This window comes from Gouania willdenowi, chromosome 5 (assembly GCF_900634775.1).
Source record: "Gouania willdenowi chromosome 5, fGouWil2.1, whole genome shotgun sequence".
Classification (NCBI taxonomy): domain Eukaryota; kingdom Metazoa; phylum Chordata; class Actinopteri; order Blenniiformes; family Gobiesocidae; genus Gouania; species Gouania willdenowi.
In genome coordinates, this window is record NC_041048.1 from 16,678,852 (window position 1) to 16,699,194 (window position 20,343).

At 38.0% G+C, this 20,343-nt stretch overlaps 1 protein-coding gene across 2 annotated transcripts in view; it reads left to right on the forward strand.

Moving 5' to 3' along the window:
• Positions 1-3,106: 3,106 nt before the first annotated feature.
• Positions 3,107-20,343, forward strand: part of ca16b (carbonic anhydrase XVI b) — a 155,642-nt gene continuing 138,405 nt past the window's right edge. For both annotated transcript variants that reach the window (XM_028446398.1, XM_028446399.1), the window contains exon 1: positions 3,107-3,849. In XM_028446398.1, coding sequence (XP_028302199.1) covers positions 3,765-3,849 — 85 coding nt within the window. In that variant the 5' untranslated portion in view covers positions 3,107-3,764. The remainder of the gene's footprint in view (positions 3,850-20,343) is intronic.

Genomic DNA, 20,343 nt, shown 5'->3' on the forward strand with positions numbered 1-20,343 from the left:
GCCTCTTCCTGACTTGAACTGGCTCAGAATGGGCACTATAACTTGTCTGAGCTTATGATGTCTCATATGTAAATTTAATCTAAAAACCAACATCATAAACTGGGTTTCCATTACCCTTGGAAATGCACTAAATCTAAATAGCGCAATAAAAACTGATGAATTTTGAAAAAGCACTCCAATATTGCCAAAAAGTTTTGACTCTTTCATGGCGTTTCGATATTGAAATGTGTTGCAATAGTGCCATGGAAACCCTTTTTCCGCAAAACGTGACGTAGCCTACCTGGTCACATGACGTGAGGTACCTGATCACATGACCACTGCTCTCTGAGAAAACATGACGTGGTACGTGTAAACAGAAGAGGAGACTGAGACATTTCTTAGCATTATACTTTAAAATTGTGACTGCCACATTAGACTGAAACAACAAAGGAATACGGAGTGTTATAAGGAGGAGCGTCCTTCTTCCTGCAGCGAAGTCTCGCGAGATGAGATTTCACAGGAGTTATACGAGGCTCCTGCCTAAAACAATTTTCAATGGAAACACGTTCAAAGCGCAATTATTCTTTGTCGACATTTAGAAATATCGCTATTATTTTATACAACCCTAGCCCATTCACTCAGTCTGACCACAGTTTTCCCAGTTTTTGCTCCAAACATCCAGCAACAATGTTTTTGTTTCCATTGATAACTTTAGTTGCTGGTCATGGCGGAATAGCTGCAGTTTTGAGGACACTTAGTCCTCAAACGCATCACAAATCAGTTTGTCATATTGCATCAAGTGCTAAAGCTTGCCCATTTTCCTTTCTCGAACACAGTGATAACTAGGACTAACTGATCACTGTTAAGATTTATTTTTCTCTCACTTCACTTGATCTTAGTCACAGTCCATCCATCCTTTTTGTGGCTCCTTTTTAGGGTTGTCAGGCGCTAGGCGGGGTTACATCCTGGACAGGACGCCAGTCCATTTCATCACTTGATATTAGTCACAGTTTTAGTGCCGATAGTGGTAAACTTGATGCAACATGTTTGATGATTGGTGGTTGGTGACTTGTGGATTTGATTCTCATCGGTGCACCTTAGGCATAAGTATCACCTGGTCCTTCTTGTACAAAAAAAAAAAAAGTTTAATTACATGTTGTAGGCCATGGTAGATTTGTCTATCTTTACTCCTTTATGTAGATATGACACTGAAGGCTCTTAACATTATCACATACATAAAAATTAGCTTTGTCACATCAAGTCCTAAAGCTGTTCCATTTTCCTTTCACTAACACAGTTGTGTTAAACTCAAGGCCCGGGGGCCCAATCAGGCGCTGTAGAACAACCAATTTGGCCCGCATGAAAAAGTGATAACAAAAGAGAAAACATCAGTACAAATTACGAACTAATTCAGTAGTAGATATATCAGTCCCACCAAATTAAATGAAACTCCACAATAATTGCAGTTACTCACAATTTTCCTGTGTTTTTATTAAATGACTGCAGTCATTTTTAATCAGAAGTTGGAGAAAGAACTGCACATCTTTTTTCTAAAATCCTGCACTTTCCCACAAACAATCCCACTAATATCCTGTACAAATTAGACAAAAGTTGTTCACAGAATCAAGGGATTGATTGTGAAGATCCTGCAGAGACTGCTATTTGTCATTCATTGCTTGGATATTGAATAAACATTGCATTTATACGAGGAAGTACAAGTTACGTAACAATAATGTTGAAATTCTCTTTTCCCCCCACCTAAAATCTGTTGTTCACTTCACGCAAAACTGGTCCTTATTTGGACCCTGAGCCAAATTGAGTTTGACACCTCTGCTCTAACACAACAACTAATTAGTGTAAAGATTAGGTTTTTCTCACTTCACGTTTTTGGTCACAGTATTATTACTAAACGTGGTAATCTCGACCTAACACGCTTGACATTGGCTCGAGGTGACTTGTGAGGTTAATGAAGGGTCATTGATTTCTTAAGCCTTTCCCATCATTGCGCTTTAGACAGAAACCTGACTCTGGGTCCGATCCAAGCCATTATGCGTTCAGCCGACCCAAGATCCTCCTCCTCGACACTGTTCAGAACCCCATTTTTTTGGGTCATAATTCCCTTTCCAAAAATATTGTTTTGTATCGTTAACATCAGCCCTGTATCGTAAATCATCTCACCTAGTGAACTTTGTACATTGTCTCACTCTGGGGTGGACTGGCCATCTGGCCGTCGACACAAAGTGGGCAGGTGCGGTCCGTTGTGTTTTTTTTTGATGAGCAAGTGAAGGCAAACATGGTAACAAGTGGCAAAAACTTGGCAAGAAAAGAGTGTAAAGTGATTAAAATGGAGCGAAAGCATACAAGAGTGGCCAAAAAAATGGGCAAATAAAGAGGAACCAGGTGGTATGTAATGGCAAAGGGTCATTTAAATGGGCAAAATATGGCAAACATGGTAACAAGTGGCAAAAACTCGGCAAGAAAAGAGTGTAAAGTGATTAAAATGAAGCGAAAGCATACAAGAGTGGCCAAAAAAATGGGCAAATAAAGAGGAACCAGGTGGTATGTAATGGCAAAGGGTCATTTAAATGGGCAAAATGTGGCAAACAGAAGTGAAAAAGAGGCAAAATGTAGGAGAAAATGAAACAAGTGAAAGGGTAGCTTAATTGGATGAAAAGTGGCAAAAAATGAAATAAAATAAAGGACAAAAATTGGATAAAAACACTTGCAAAAATGGACAAAAAAAGAAGTTTCAAAACGGCCAACGGAAATGGGTAAAAAGGAATTAAAAACTTTCCTCCTTTTAAGGATTTCTGGGGGAATAATAATTCAAATGAAGACAAAACGCCACATGTTAAGCATTACTGACTTAATAACAGCTTCTACATAGTGTCCTCTGATAATGTAGTGGGCTGGTCTGGACACAAAATTCCAGGGCTGAATGTTTGTCCCAGTCCACCCCTGGTCCCACCTCTGGTTCCCATCATTGCACTTCAGCCAGAAACCAGCCTTTAGGTCCGATCTGAGTCATTTTGCATTCAGCAGACCCGAGATCCTCCTCACCCCCTCCATCCCCTTTGCTTTGCTCCCGCCCCGTTCAGACTCCCCCCCTCTTCCCTTGTACACGCAGCCTGTCCGGTAGGATGGGATCCGACCAGTAGCCTCATCATATCCGTGCACGCCTGACCGCTAGTCTACTTCCTGAATGTTGGGAATGGGACATTTCCCAGGACCACTTCTTCTTCCTCTCCTTCTCTGTTGCTTCGCGTCGCTCCCTGTGCGGATAATCGCCTAATAATGATCAGGTGTGATCGATCTTATCCCGCCACCTTTCCTCTGTAGTCAAAAGACAGCCATTGATCGCCGATTGACCCCTGCACACTTCGGGAATGTCGCTATCTGGAGGCTCCAAGCCGACACACGGAGGAGTTCTACCACCACAGATTGGCTTCAAGTGTTCGTCCGCAGCAGTGTCGTGGGGACCGGTTGGTTCATCGGAGATACTACAACTACACTCAGCCTCCGGAGGCGAATGAATGCGGTGTGTTATTACTGAAGAGGGGGGAGAAAAAAACCCGACCACAGTGACTGTATCTGGGACCGCCGACCACACGTTTACGCCGATGCTCTGTCTTCTTCTTCTTCGTAGCTGCTGCTGAGCCAAGTTGCTCCTCAGCCCCGGCGGCGACATTCACAGCTTGTCCCCGTAAAGAAGAGGAAAGGAGAGGAGGAGACCAACAAACTTTGCCACCCGTTGCCTTCTTGTTGCTCTCCATGAGCGGTTTAACATGCGGAGAATACAGGAACCGAGTTACTGGTGGATTTTAGCTCTGATTTTTTTAACCTTGCCCAAACAAAAAGACTGTCAACCCGGTAAGTAGTCATAAACCCCAGTGTGTATGTCTCCCTTTCACATTATTCCGTGTTTGGTTAGAAAAAAAAGCGAGTTATTTGATGTGTTTTTTTTTTTTTTTTCTTTCTTTTTTTTTTGCTTAGTTTGTCTTGATTAACGAGCGATTTCCGGGGCTTTGGTGATAAGGCAGCAGCCGCTTTGATTTGTGTGCACGTTGTGTATCACACACACACACACACACACACACACACACACACACACACACACACACACACACACACACACACAGCTGGACTGTGGGTTTAACCAGTCCTGGCTCTGGTCCATCCAGCTCCTGGTTGACCCTTTCCTGTCCACCACCACCACCACAACCAGCGCTGCTGCTGCTTTATTCACACAAAGAGGAGTGGGTGCACAGCCTCACTCTAGGGAAATGCAACACCCCCGAAGGCTCTCCCCACACTTTTGCCTTTCACTTTATCTCCTGTGCGAACACTACAACATCCACTCAGTCCGCGCAATCCTCCAGCCTCACTGCAATTCTGCCTCCAAGGTGACCCTAGTTTTCCCACCATCTCAGTGGAAGTGTGCTCCTGCTGTACGGTTCGTCAGCCCGTGTCTCTTCGCTGTCCTGTGCGTAGGTAGAGACAGAGATGAAGGCGATACTTAGCGCTGTTGGCTTTGTTGATAGATGTGGTGGTATGGAGGGCGAATAGTGCCACAGTGCGTAGGACTACAGGCCACCCAAACTTACTAACCTCTCCTGTACAGGGTTCCCGGATTTAGTGTGGCTTGTTGCCATTTCTGCACCATACTAGAAGGGTGACCATATTTTGATTTCCAAAAAAAGAAAAGAGGACACTTAGGTGGGAGATACTAAAACCCTGAAACATTCTAAGACATTTCGGAGACGTATTAAAGTGGAATTTCTGCCCCGTACTGCACGCACAAGCTGTAATATCACCAAGTTTATAATTGTACCAGCTGTTAGAGCTACTGTCTTTACCAGGGAGCAAATATTTCCTGGTTATTGTTTTCCGAAGTAGCTCCTACTGCATATTTACGAGTTTATAAATATTATAAGAGGGTGAAAGTGAGTCTCTTCAGGGCTTACTGTACCCCTTTTTTATACTGCGTCCTTATGGATTAAATTGAAGAAGGCCAGCATCCGCAAACTTCAGGTTGCGTATAATGATTGTCTGCTTATCTTGCTTGGTAAACCAAGATGAACTCTTTTGTAAAGTACAAGTCATCACTTTTCATGCTGTTTTGAGACGATTGATGTTAGAGTTTATGTCGACTTAACAGTTCTTGTAATGCCATTATAATGATGTTGACTAGCCCTGTCCTCAGTGCTGTAAGATACCAGTCTGCTATGTGGAAACACTGGTATGACTATCTTTTTTTTTAAAATATCGTTATATGTTCTTTTGTGTTTTTTTTTTTTCTTTTTTTTTTTATGGACCGGAGTCTAAATAACAAGATTGATTTATTTTATTATTGTGCATAGTTGCTGTTATGAACATCTGAATGAGGTAACATTTTAAATAATGATAATTGAAATATAAATGCATAATAAAAATACAACTGGTTTCCATGTGATTCTGAGCAGCAGGAACTAATGGACGGTAAATAAAGCCCTATTAAACTCCGTAAAACAATAACCAGGAATACATATGCACCCGGGTAAAGATATTAGCTCTACCAACTGGTACAATGATCGACTTGGTGACATCACAGCCTGGATATGCAGTGCAGGACATAATTTACTCTGTCTTTGATAACCTATGTTTGTGGGTTTTAGTATCTCCTGTACTGTACTGGTTTCCCAGATATACTGTAGATTGTTACCATTTCTGTGCACATACTAGTAGGGTGATCATGTTTTGATTTCCAAAAAAGGAAACACTTAGGTCGACCTCGCCGTACTCAATGTTTTTCTTAAATCAACCACGTAACTGCAAAATGCAATATAATGAATAATTAAGTTGTTATTGTCAAAAAGGTTTTAAAAAATATTCCCTGTCTTTATAGCAAAGGCTTAAAAATCTGAAATCAGTGGGAATTCAAGTCAATCACCTTTTATTATGTCTTTGAAACATGTCAAAAGAAACTCCTTAGCTTTAAGAAACTTGTAGAATTTCTCAAATAGAGCAAATATTAAGAGTTACGGTCTTTTAAATTTGTTTTGTTTGATTCTTTATTTCGAACTTAAGTACACAATCATAACTCTGATTTAAAAAAAAAAAAAGAAAGAAATGTATATAAATAGAAAAGGAAATACAATTAAATTAAAATAATACATGTTCAAAATGGAAAGGGAGTAGGAAGATTTAATTTGTACAATATCCCTAGACAAGACGTGAATAGAAGACATGTCTGGGTAAAACAATAACTAGTCAATTTACTATTCATTATTATACCTGCAAAGAGGTTTATTCCATTCATCTAATGCGGATGGGATGATACACTGAGTTTATACATATTGTATAAGATACACAACATTGGGTTCATAAGGTAGATACAATATGATAATTTAAAAAAGACAAAAGAATGTATTTCTATATTTATTAGATTAACTTTTCTTTGACTTTGAACTCTATCAGCTTTTAAAGTTGCAAACTGAATATATGTCGAATAAAACAGAATAACTAAGAGTTTTTCTTTTTAATGTGAAAAAACCTAAAGTGCCACCCACTGCCAGTCTGAAACTAGAACCACCCGCTAATACATGTTCATGACATCATTATGGTCTACAAACACTTCCTTTGCAACATCAAGTCTACTAGAGGAAGGAACAATACTACAATACCGCTCAGACCCGCCAACGAGACATCATGTGATATTTTAATATTGCAAGATTTCGTCTAACCCCCAGTCTTCATAGAGCCTGTCACCTCTCCATTTTTTTTCTGTTTCATTAGCTTCCCCCATATCAAATGTTATTACAGGCTATTAAAGTTACCAAAACCGTGCAAAACATGCTTAATACAGTTAATAGGTTTTAACATTTGTAATTCATTTCACATTTATACAGGGCAGAATTTGCAAGGAAACATGCACACGCGGAGATCACAGCTGTTTGCTACACCTAATAGAGATTCATATTTTTAGTAGTTTTACAGCAACAAATATCTTAAAATGTGTGATTGTGTTCCAAAACATTTTGGTGAGGGTTTAGTCTGTCGTATAGCTATTTCCATTTTAGAAAGTGAAGTCCGTCATGTAGTGTCACATTACGTCAGATTTTGCATGAGAATTGATATTTTCGTCTCTTGATCACCTGTTTACGGAGACAAATTGCATGTAAATATTGATATTTTACCAAAGCATGCAAGTAAGGCTATATATACTGTCAACTTGTAATTTGTTGAATGCCAAGATGGAACTGAGAACTCATTGGTCAAGACAACTCAGTGACCATCTATCGTTTATTCAGACATCCTACGCAGAAAATATCAATGAGTGATACAGCTAGTATAGTTCGTAGTGGAAATTGATAATAAACTCTGTCTCATGTGTTTTCCTCTGTGAAAATACTTGAATGATGATTTTGTTCGTACAAATTGTGTAGAAACATATTGTTTTTGGTGTGGAGTGGTTGGGGTTGCCATGTATGCTCACCAGTTTGGATTTAATCAGTGGTGCTAAAATCTACGACCCGCAAAATCCAGCGATAAAAGTGACTATTGCTTCATTAAGCCTAGATTTTACATGTCTGTGCTGTCAATGGGAGAAATACATACCACTCTGTACCAGTAGATGTTAATATTAGGGGTGTGCCAATGCAACTTTTTCCACTTTAAATATGATACCCAAATTGCAGCATTGAGTGTTTGCCGATACCGATCTGATATCAGCATGAATCATACCTACTTTTATGACCTTTTTTGTAGTGTGGAATCAATTGATCTTACTCAAACAGAGAAAAATAGTCAGCAATAGTAGGTAGGGATGTCCCGATACAACTTTTTCCACTTCCAATACAATGCCGATATTGCAGCTTTCGATATTGGATGATTTATCGATACAATTTCAACATGAATCATACATATTTTTATTGCTTATTTTGTAGTGTGGAATGTTGGAAAAGGTTTGATTTTTTTTTTTTTTTTTTTTTTTTTTTAAAAAAAACAGACCCATTTATTATAAACCAATGGATTACATATAATTAACCTTTTAGAATAGGAACAATATATGATTGAATCAAATACAAGATATTGAAAAAATAAATCCAAAAAACCAATATATATAATATCAAAGATTTTAGATACAGTCCGATAAAATCTGATTTTTGTTTTCTGGCTGATATCAGACAGATATCCGATATCAATGTTGGATCGGGACACCCCTAATAGTAAGTATGAGAAAAACTGACCTAATTTATTATTGACCATATTAACCTATAGGTTACATTTCTAACCTTAAAGGTCCCATATTATTGAAATTTAACTTTTTTCATGGTTTTCTATCAGTAATGTGTGTCTCCATAGCCTCATTATGAGGCTCCTAAAGTCAAACTATATGATTCCTCCCACCCTTGCCGGCTCCACATTTTGTGAAATTTGTTCTCAGACAGTTTTAGTTTGCTCCTTTTGTGATGTCATAAGAGGAATAACTCCTCCTTCAGGGAAGTGAGTTCCGCCCTCTCTAAACTTGGCAGGTAAACAGACACTGCAAAGGCAGGACATTGTTGTCAGCCGCATCAAGCAACACAAACGTAGATTTTTCCTCCCCTCATCTGAGCCGGGACCCAGTGGCTGGATTTTTATCTTTGCTGGTTGTTTACCAAAATACATTCCCAAACGTATTTATGTGCGTGGCTAGTATATCATGGAGGACTGTTTTGAAAACGCAGTACTGAGGTAGCTCAGCTTAAAAACTCTGAATAAAGCACAACACTGTTTGAAGACTTCTTGACACAAGCACAAACATGGAGGATGTAAGTTCATATTATTTTGTGTCTTTTACTGCATACGTCTCGCTAGTATAAGCTGCTACCTGCTAAAATGTCTGCTAGGTTTGCATGGAGGCTGGCACTGCTCTGTTACTGCTGCTAACGTTGTGTCCATTAACCCGCAATGACAAATATCATCAGAGGACATAAGATGTGTGAACACGGACTTGGTACCTCTAACAAAAGTAGGGTAGGCGTAGCCAGACCCAGCTTGTTCTGAGGGGAACTCATGAGAGAGACTTTTTAGACCACTGAAATTCGGGATGACGAATGTGCTTGGGGCCATACACTTTAAGTACTATTTAGGTGGGCTTCTGAGACCTTTGTGAAATGGACTCTTAATTATAAGAATATTCTACAATTTAATAGAATTAATTAGAAGACTCTGAGAAATAACCTCAATAAATTCAATAAAAAATTCTTTTTTTTAAAAAAAAAAAAGTGCTAAATAACCACTAGAATAACCTAAACTTACGTGTATTCTACAACTGAATAGAATCATTTGCAAGAGCCTGAAAAATAATCCCGATAAAACAAATTGCGTATCGTAGTGCTTATATTAAAGATTTTGGGATGCATGCTGATAAAATCCAGTCTTCGCTTTCTTGCTGATATCAGACCGATATCAATATCGATCAGGACACCCTTAGTTAATATTATATGGATATGCCCTGGCTACGGATCATTTTTTAAATGATTTCAATACACCATAAAGTTGAATGGGCCAGTGGCATATAAGAAAATGGCTAATACAGTCTGGGTGTGAACCACATGATTAAGGATTAACATGTAGAATAGCTGAATCAACAACAACTGTGTTGGTTGTGTGAGATCTATACACATCAATGGTATTTAGAAAAGGTCACATTTTCCATTGCTGTTTGATTACAGCCTTGGACTCTATTGGTTTTGTGTCAAAGCGTTGTTTATCTTTTGATTAGTGTTGATACAATGCTAAATGTCACAGTATATCACATACAATCACTTCAATCAGGGTTAATATTGGGTTGAGGTTCAACTTTAATAAAGTTTTGGTGGAGCAGTCATTGATTAAATTAGTGTATTTAAAAAAAACCACTAAAATAACATAACGATTATATATTTATATTTGGTGCCATTCATATTATTATTATAGACTGTCATTTCTAATCAGGACTTCTAGGCCGAGGTTATAATTTTAATTATTTGTTATTTATTGCTTTTAAAATATAAATATGATGACACGTTTTTAAAACAAAACAGTTTAATATTTCGAACAATAGTCATAACCTAATGTTTCCAAGTAACAAATAAGTTTAAATGAATGATAAGCACTACAATTAAAAACATGAACGTATTAAAAAAGAGTCTCAGTTCTACAGCTATTTTGGTTTCAATGCCTTAAAAAAGCAAATGGCAGTGTACCGGTTTGTATAGAAAGAAGAAAGTTTATATAATATATATATATATATATTATATTTCCATTTATTTAGAAAACTTCCCACTTCCGATTTAACGCTTGATGTGGGGCATCACAAATGTTTGATGCACGCACACACAACCGATGAGTCACACGGTAAGTGCAGTGTGAGTAGCACCAGGCACCCACTTCACACACACACACACACACACACACACACACAGTCTGAGCAGACAGGAGATGGGAGCAACAGCTCTACCAAACACGCACACGTACCCACATAATCCTCAGTCATTTTATTCTCTAATTTGCTCTTCAGAACCGTTCAATGACACGTTTGATTGTCAACCGCCAACGTGTTTCACTTGTATGGTGTTTTGACTCTGTTGCAGCAGGGACTGCTGAAGCTTTAGGTAAAATGAAGAATGTGATGCATATTATTTTTTTTACTATAAGGACGCCCTCAAGATTATAAAAGTAGCATTTGTAGTGTATTAATTCCTACTTTAGGTCTTCTAAGTAGTACTCATTGTGGATAAAACCACGTTAAACCGCTTGTAATATCATTTATGATATAATACATCACCATCTTGATATACCTGATATACACATCACTTTTGTGGAAAGTAATATTTAGTTATGTTTTCTAAAAAAAACAAATCTAATGTAATGTATAACATTGCATGTATCACCCCCTATATTTAATTTGTTTTGCCTTGGAAAAACCTAAAACCCATCCTATCTTACTTGGGGCTGAGGTCAGGTACCCTAGGTCAGGGTTTACTAACCACAGACTGGTAATGGTATGTTAATCATTTGGTGCTGGCCTGCAATGGAAAGAATACGAAAAATATATATTTAATTTTCAAGTGTTTAATTTAGAAAAAGTCCACTTGCCGCTGTCACGCTCATCATGCTTGAGGCGACACATTCCCAACAGGCTTGATGCGTACAAAAACACAAGTCAAATAATTTGTTCATTTATTTTGGAAAGAAATACAAATATATGTTTTGAATGAATTGCATCTCCTTGATAGTTATCAACTACTGTAGCAATGAATGAACTGTACATTAAAGTTGTACATCGAAAGATTTCCTAACCAAGTCCACAGTAGCTGGCTTTCCATTACTCTTGGAAATGCGCAAAATCTAAATAGCGCAATTAAAACTGATAATGGAAACACCTGCATTTTGATAAAAACACTCAACTATCGTTAAAATGTTTTTACACTTTCATGAGGAGGAATTTTAGACGTTTCAATATTTAAATGTTACAAATGCGCTATGGAAACAGCCTTTTTGCAAATACACGTCACATGACGTGACGTACCTGGTCACATGACCACTTCTTCCAAAAAAAATTGGAGCAGTACGTGTAAACAGAAAAGGAGACCGAGACATTTCTTAGCATTATACTTAAAACTATTACAGCTACATTAGACCACAAACAACAAAGGAATGGAGAGTGTTGTTAGGTGGTTCTGAGCGTCCATCTTCCTGCAGCAAAGTGTCTCGGGATGAGATTTCAGGAGAGTTACGAGGCTGCTGGCCAGAATAACCTTCAATGGAAACACGTTCAAAGTGCAATTATGCGTCGACATTTAGAAATACCACTTTTATTTTGAGAAAATCTGTAATGGAAACACAGCTAGAGGTTTTGTCAGGTTATGCTATAGTCCATTCATTGCATTACGTTATTTTACAATAAAGTGATTATATTTACAGGATTTATAAGGTTTGTTGTGGCACCAGCCATCCTCTATACCTAAAGAGCAATGATGTAACACTGGAGAATGGTTCCTCTCTGACTCACCCCACCCCTCTGCTCCAAAATCCCCCACTTCCATGCTTCCACGTCCTCATCGCCTCAATTTGCAGCTTTATTGACTTGTGCTATTACAAGTCTCCCATCGATGGAGCTTTCTTCATTTTGCATGTCTCACCAGGCCTCTGACGCAGAGGTGCAAAAAGGCAGGCCCGTCTTCAGTGCACAATAAGCTAAAAAGTGACAGAGGATGAATCTATATGAACTCTAGCCTGTTACTGGATTTGTCCAATAATACAAGCTTTAAGTGGACGTCATGACTCTCAGTACAACGCGCTGCAGTGGCCAGAACTTGGCTGCAGAAGATGCACTGTGATAAAACGGTTACAGCTTGAGATAACACTGCAAGGCATTGATTTGATTTCAGAATATTGTTTAGAAAGCAATAGGTGTAATGATTGTGATTCTCTGTTAGATAGGACGTGAAAAACATTCATCATCATCCTAAATGGGATTTATATTTACTACGGTTGTTTGGGGCTTAAAGATGAAGTATCATGAGTGGCTTTTAACTGTATGTGCTTGCAGCACAGTAATGATAAAAAAATAAAACTGTGCTTTTTATCAATTTTTTTCTTTCTTTTTATTATTGTGTTTTTGAAGAATCTCTACTTGTACGGTTCTGTGCACAGAGCAAAGCCTTTTGTTGGGCTAAAACAGGGATGTTAAATAGACCATGCCCCTGTAGATACACAAGTGCCCTTTTGTTGTTGTTTTTGTTTCAGTGTGTTTGTGAAAGTCTGTCCGTGTTAAAATGAATAAAACTAAATATTAATAATAGTGCAGCTCTACCCTCGGTCGGAGCCATGTAGCCTTTATTGTTAGACTAGAAACCAGAGACCCGAGAGAGTTCTTAAACAACTCATAGTCCAGTGTGTAGGTCTAGCAGCGGTATTGGTTTGTGCACGGTGTATTCCTGCATTTAGATGACTGACAAAGTAAAAAGAGCATTGTGTGTGTGTGTGCGTCTCATTAGTAATGGCTGCTTGTTAAGCACACACGGCGTGCTGCTGAGGGGGAAAGCATGCCGGGCTTTTTTTGTTTCTATAAGTTGGTTTTGTGATTGGGAAAAGTACATTCGAGAGATGTATGTCATTTTATGTCAATGGGTTGCAGATTTTTCCTGTTTTGAACGAGACAGTTATTTTACAAAAACTATGCAATGTAAATGCACACTCATATCATTTTGGACTATTGCAGTATAAATACAGCAGTTTTATTTATAAGAACTTGAATAGAGATTTTTCTCATTTGAACATATCAGTAGTTTTTTTGTAACATTTGTATACATGCGCACAAATTAAAAGAAATATGCACAAATATAATATACAACTTTATAATCTTTCTGTGATTAAAATTTTGGATTGTCAAACTGAATAAAAGCACAAATACTTTAAGGTACATGGCTTCTATATAATTTAAGTTTTTTTTTTTTTTTTTTTTTTTTTAACTTAAAGACTAACTTAACCCACTTTTTTCTGCTGAATACATCTGTATTTGGGTATTAAGTAGTGTAGTTTATTAATCCTCGTCTCACTCTTCACATTTTAGTAAAAGTATTTTAATTTTGTGTATTTAGTTGTAAAATGTCAGTTACTGGCCTCTAAGGGTTAAATGCTGCTATTACAATTAAATTTTGCTGTTGGCTTAAACAGATTCTTTAGATTCCCCTGCATCATCACTTCCACTGTTGGCCCCACCCCTCCGATAAAAGCTGAGAAGAGGGAGGAAGGTTTCCTCCAATCACAGCCCTCAGTGAGCATTGATTGACAGCTTTAATGAGGAAGTCCACTGTTCCGTGTGAAACAGCCTGCTGTAGCGGTGATATTTTTGACAGTGCTTCTATAAAGAGCAGCTTCTGCGCTAATCCGAGGTTTCATCAAGCTGTGCGTGTATTTACAGACACATCTATGCTGTGTGTATTCCCGTCTGTCTTTGCGTGTGCGCGGACGTGTGTACGTCTTATCGCTATGTGCGCCCCTGAGTGTTGTCTGTAAGGCTGTGTGTGAGCTTCACATTGTGATTATGTGTGCCTGTGTTTGTAGTGACAAATCTCACCTTATGAACTCGCTGTGTGTGTGTCTACAGACACATCATTGTGTGCATTACCGTCTGTCTCTGCGCGGGCTAACTGAGTAGGCGTGTCTTATTGCTACAGCAGTAACGCTCATAATCAAGGCAATTTTTTGAATTTCAGGTCAGCAGAAATCAGGGGTTTAGTTATTCTTTAAGGATTCATCCTACTTTAAAGTGCACACCTTGCTACATTAATTTTGTTAAACCAAAATAAAAAAGACTGACTAAAATAACTTGAAGTCTTTCATGCCTTTTTGTTTGATTTTAATTGTACTTCCAACAAGTTTGCTAAATTAATAATAATACATATTTAAAAATGTGTTTTATCTGTTTTTTTTCATTGAGGGCAATGATTATAAATTGATAAATTAGTTCATTTACTGGTAAACAACTTGCAAAATAGTCTGAATAATCTAAATAAAAAAAAATAAATTTTCCATATTGCCCACCCCTAAATTTGTTGTTGTTTTTTTTTTTATTTTTTTTATTTACAGTTTTCTCCCATTCACATCCCATGCTGCAGCTGTCGTGCGTAAACTAAATCTTTTAGGAAATGTCATTTTGAATTTGTGATCAGCTGATAGGGGAAGTTTCTCTTAGACACTGCAGGCTGACTCAGCTGAGCCACACACACAATGCACCGTGCATTATTACAAGCCCTCTGTGTGGTAAAACACAGATGTTTAAAAACTGTTTATGCAGGTCAACACAAGCATGTGTCTGCAATCTGCGTTGGACCCTGCCTGTGATATAAAACACCTTCTTCCATGGAGCAAAATCTGTTTTCTAATCCCTTATCATAGTGCATGCATGCATGCTGCGCCGTGCTGTCCTCACACTGGACTGAGCTGCTGAATCTCTACAACACTCCTGATTTTTAGAGACACACTGAACAGCGCGGGGAGCAGAGCGCTAGTCTGACAAATCAGGTGCTGTGATCAAAATGCAGCACAAAGCTGCGCTTTCGGTCGCCAGAATAGAGGCTCCAAAGGTTACATTTCAAATTCTTAAGTTCTTAAGTTAAAGTTCTAAAGTTTAACTTCCAAACTTCTGGCAAGTGCATTTAAGACATTGCCCAAAAGTGCATTTTTGGTTTTCGGCTAAAAATGTATATTGGCCAAATGTTCGTTGCATCATTAGTGTCATTTTAGTTCAGGGGCCAAATACTTACCAGTTTGAGGTCAAAAGGGCCGCAGATTTTAGGGATGGAAAATGTATAAATTATATTAGTATGTAAGATACCAACAATATCCAAGCAATCATTTGTTTCATAACCAAATGTTATGTAATTTGGGGAAATGTCTGTGGAATAATTTGAGGAAGTCCTGCAAATTTCTTTGAGTTTGTGTATTTGGAGGGTCACTGAGTTATTTACAAATATATTAGTTGTAATGTACACAATTATTCGTGTCATCTGTCATTTTTACTTTCTCCGGCTGGCCAAATTAGCTACTCGAAAGGCCTTGAATTTGACACATGGGCTTTTAACAAACAGGGACGTACAGAAAGTTAAACAGTTGGTCAATCAATTATTGTTATAAAAGCGTATTAGCAATCTGTTTTTTTCCTTTAAATAACTGCATCCCTTTCTGCTGCAAAAATATTAGTGAGGAAAACACGCTAATGTTTTTAACGCGTGCCTCATCTGCTGCTGTGCCAGCAAGAAGCCAGCTGTCTGGACATCGCTGAAGTTGTCAGCATCATCATTATCATCAAGGTCCTCTATATCATTCCTCGATAATTGGTTCAGTTTGCACAGAACTGACATAACATCTCAAACGCAGCTCTCCTGGTTTTAAAATAGCAACAGCAACATATGCTTCGCCTCAATCAGAGATGTTCTCCATGCACGGTTATCTTGTGTCTCTCCACCAGCTGCCTGTGCCACCCTCTAAATGGTCCGATGGGGAAACGTTGGAACAGTAATCACTTTTCACTGGTGTGCAGATAATTCACTGTTTATTTTTCCACACATAGCATTCCAAATAAATGACAGGCTTCTTAATATTTCTCATCATGGAGGAATTAAAAGAAAACAATGACACAATATGTATTAGGATACGATAGTTTTTTTTAACTATGGCGAGTGCACATGTGTTGGGGGATCTGAGACCTGCGTTCGCGTCTCATGGTTCATTACGAAGGTTGAATTATGACCGCCAATTGTGGTTTGGGAGGATTAGCCTAACATGTTCAGCTCCCTTTGATCAACCGTAAAAACAGACTTTGTTTGGCTTTGTCATTCCTTTATAGCTAACCTGGACATGATTAACTTTTTTGTGTTTTCTGTTTTAAAAGATGCTTAAAAGTTGAATGTGTAAATACAAATGAATGCATTGTTGTTACAACAGCATATTTCTCACTTTTGTAACACAGATTGACAAAAATGATGTCTAAGAAAGTACGTCTTGATCTATGTGATCTACCTTATGTTGTTGTCAACTCAGTTGTCCAGTTTTTGTCTTAATCTATTTTCTTAAATTGTTTTGTTTTTCATGTATTGAAAGTAGAAATGTAATGAAAAGACCATGATGCAGAATTCTGACTGGTATCAAAACACAAAGGCAAACAGCCAAACAATGTAAAAAGGATTTTTAGTTCTTTGTTTTGGTAGTAGGTTGTATAACTTTGTACATGAATGATATCTAACACAATAACAGAGCCGTGTGGTGTATTGAGTCTTTGTGACCCACAGAAAGCTCTAATACTCTTAGATAAATAAAAAAAAAAGACTTTTTCATTTCAAAGAGATTACAGAAGGCAAAAAACGCATCCCCATTGTGAAAACACCCGGAAAAATATCTTCCACATAAATGTTTACCTGTGAGCATTTGTCTTTTATTCTCTCATTTCTAGTGCAATGCTGTTTTACCATGAACTTATTGCAAATTGAAAAATCCTTTTCAGATTGTGCGTGGCATCACTCAATGCATTAGCACCTTTTTTTGTATGCTTTTAAAACGGATATACTTGTCACTTTCATTAGTGGTCAAAAATCAAGGTGGGGTTTAAAGTAGCACCAAGAAATGTTCTTTGAAGTATAAAATGAACAACAATAATTAACTAACACTATTCACCCTGTTAAGTATGCAGAGCATCATTTGGGCAGGTTTAATAATCATGATGTTATGGAAGGCCAATGAAACAAAAATGGTAAACTCTGAATCAGAATTGGGGAACATTTGAAATGAAAAATCTCTCTAAAATTTCCATTTCAGGAAATGTATTTTATGATTATTTAAAAACATTTTCTGCTTTTTCACTAAAATGTGCAGGTACGTCTTCACAGAAGTTTTGTTGTTTGTTTGTTAAGGAACCAATATATTGTTTACTAGAATATTGCACTATAATGGTGTCACTGGTAAGAAAGACCCAATTTTCGTTTACAGAAAGCATTATTGGAGATACTTATTCGTTTACATTGGTATGTTGACACTTCTTTACAGAAATATTGCACTAAAATAGGACACCTTTTCAATTTATTGTCTTTCAGAGACATGAAATAACATTTTTTTTCACTTAATCTTTTTTTTTTTTATGTCATAGTTTATCATAGATTGATTTCTGACCAATATATCGATAATCGTCAAATCGTGAGATAATCGTTATCGTTTGTATCGCGTATCGTATTGTGAGCTACCCAGAGGTTCCCACCCCTATTGGAGACAATTGGAGGCCCAATAAAGGGCTTCTTGAGAAGAACCCTTTACTAAGTCTTGCCACTTGTCCACTGCATACTGCTGCATTGATTTCCACTTGAGTTACTTCTGTCAGATCCATCGTAATTTACATAGGTCTCAAAATTACAGCATAATTGAGGAGGCTGTACTTTAAGAACTGCCTTTCCAATGCAGTTAGACTTCTTTGGCGATACTCTTGCTTTACAAGCATGTTGAAGACACAGTTGGAGCTCATTCATATTCAATGTGGCCAGAGACACTTTCAGAAATCACTGCTTGTTTTATTTACCACCACCGCTAAGGTCAGAAATAAACCAAATCTCCTTTTTTTACATAACTAAAAAACTGATACCAGCGATGGCTCCTTTTTGGTTTTGATTATACAAAATAACCATTCATTTGTCCTTGACAGGAATCTAAAGGAGCATGCTAAGGACCAATGTAGTATTAAAAACAGCCAAGTGAAGAGAAGAGCTGTGAGTAAAAGGAAACATTGAGGTTGAGACTCGCACTCCCTGAAAATGGCAATATTAGTACTGTAGTGGTGTTAATCGGTCAATTCAAGCTTCAAATACAGAGAACAATGTTTGTCTTATAGGATAATCACAGTCATTTGACATTTATGGTGATTAAATTGTTTATTTGTTTAACTTATGTTAATCAAGGCAATCAGTCATGAGTTTATTACTTGGTCTGTATGGTTGAGTTCACTCGCTCTTTCAGCCAAGATACTCCCAAGCTGGTCACAGTTGCATTTTAATCATTTAGAATGACTCACAGCCACTTCACTCCAAATCATTTCATCTGTCCTGGCAGCATCGGACGCACAACATGCACACACACACACTCGCTCACAAGCCGGATTGGACCGGCCAGTTTGAAACAAGGCGGGGGGGGGTGGAATGCTGTTGGGGGAACTAGTGGACTTATTTCCTGTGCTTCGTGACAATGGTGATTAATGTCCAGGCAATAAGGCACTTTAGCTGAAGGACGTCTGCTGCTGCACTGGAGGACTCGGCCATATCAATAAATGTCTCGTGTCCTTCGGTAGCCATGTCCTCTTTCCCCTTCAACAATCTTGCCGCGATGTGATACGGTGTCAGCTTTACTTACAGCTGAACTGTCCGTCAACACAAGCCCTGTGGAGAGCAGAGACAATGGAACCTTCAGGCTCCCGTTTCCTGCACTGTGTTATTGTGGGTCAACAGACCATGTGTGTTTGCTTTGTGCTCATCGGGTTATTTCTTTCTTTCTTTCGTTCTCTCTCCCCTCCCTTCTCTTCCCTCTTTTCCCGGTGGGTTACATTCTAGATTGTCTTTTTCAGAGGCTAGGAAAGAACAAATTCAAAAGTAGGCTTCCTCTCCTCCACGAGGCTCATTTTCGCTGTCATGAATTATAGCGACAATCACTGAAGATATAGGATTAGGCCGCACACGTTTTATCAAACTCAAAGTGCTGTGCTGAATACAAAATAAGCTTGCTGAATGAGAGTCAAGGTGATGTATTAAATTTTAACTTTTGCATAAATTAAACTCTTGTTGCCTTGAACAAATAAAAGTGGAAGTTGCCTCAGCTGCAGTGCTAGAAATAGAGCCTTTGTTAGTGCATTTGGGTGAGTTTTACTTCCACCGTGGCTTCTTACAAACACAAAGAATCTATACATTACTCTGTCATAAGCCTTTCTTAATCAGGGTCTTCTTTTTATCTATTTAGGGCTGCAGCTATAGATTCTTTTTTGGAATCGATTAACCTAGCACTTTATCAATCGATTAATTGGATTTTTTTTTTTAAATGTTTTTAAGCAACCACAACAAATAATGCAGAACGAAAATGACGTGGCTGTAAAATGATCAAGCATTTGGCTTTTATTTCTCAAAAAAACATTTGGCTCCAAAACTAAGCCTATTTATTGCAATTTAACAATGTAGGGTTTATAAGTGCCAGTGTCAACAATTAAATACCAATTCAGTTAAGTCAACTAACTACTAAAAAATAATATATAATTTCTGGGGTGAGCCTATTTGCTATGGTAACCTAGAAACCTGTGTGTATGTGTTTGACAAACATTGGAATTATGTTTTTAGCAGCTGAGAAAATTAATTCATCTCGGGCTTAATAAAATATTTCTGTTCTATATCAAAATATTGTACTGCTGACATCATTAGAATTGTCACAGTGATGATCAGAGACGGTGTTTAAAATCCACAACACTTCAGAGCACAGGCACTGAGGCGTACCACAATATTTAATGCTACAATTTCTCAAATTTAATGCCCTTTTTCTCAAATTTAAAGCTTTTAAAGCCTTAAATTTGGCTACATCAAATTTAATATTTTACCTTTTTAAGGATTTCAAGACAGTCTACCCTGGTTTGTGTGTGCAAGCGTGCCGTGCATGCTTCCGGCACATCGCTGATGCGAAGCTCCACTGCTACACAGGCCGCTGGGTGTTGCCGCTGAAGCAATCCGAAGCTAGAGTTGCCGCATCTACCCGACTATAACTTTGATTTGCCTAATTCTAAGATTGCCTGGCGGTCGTATACTCTTTTAGAGTAATTATGCTGCAAGTACACTGAGA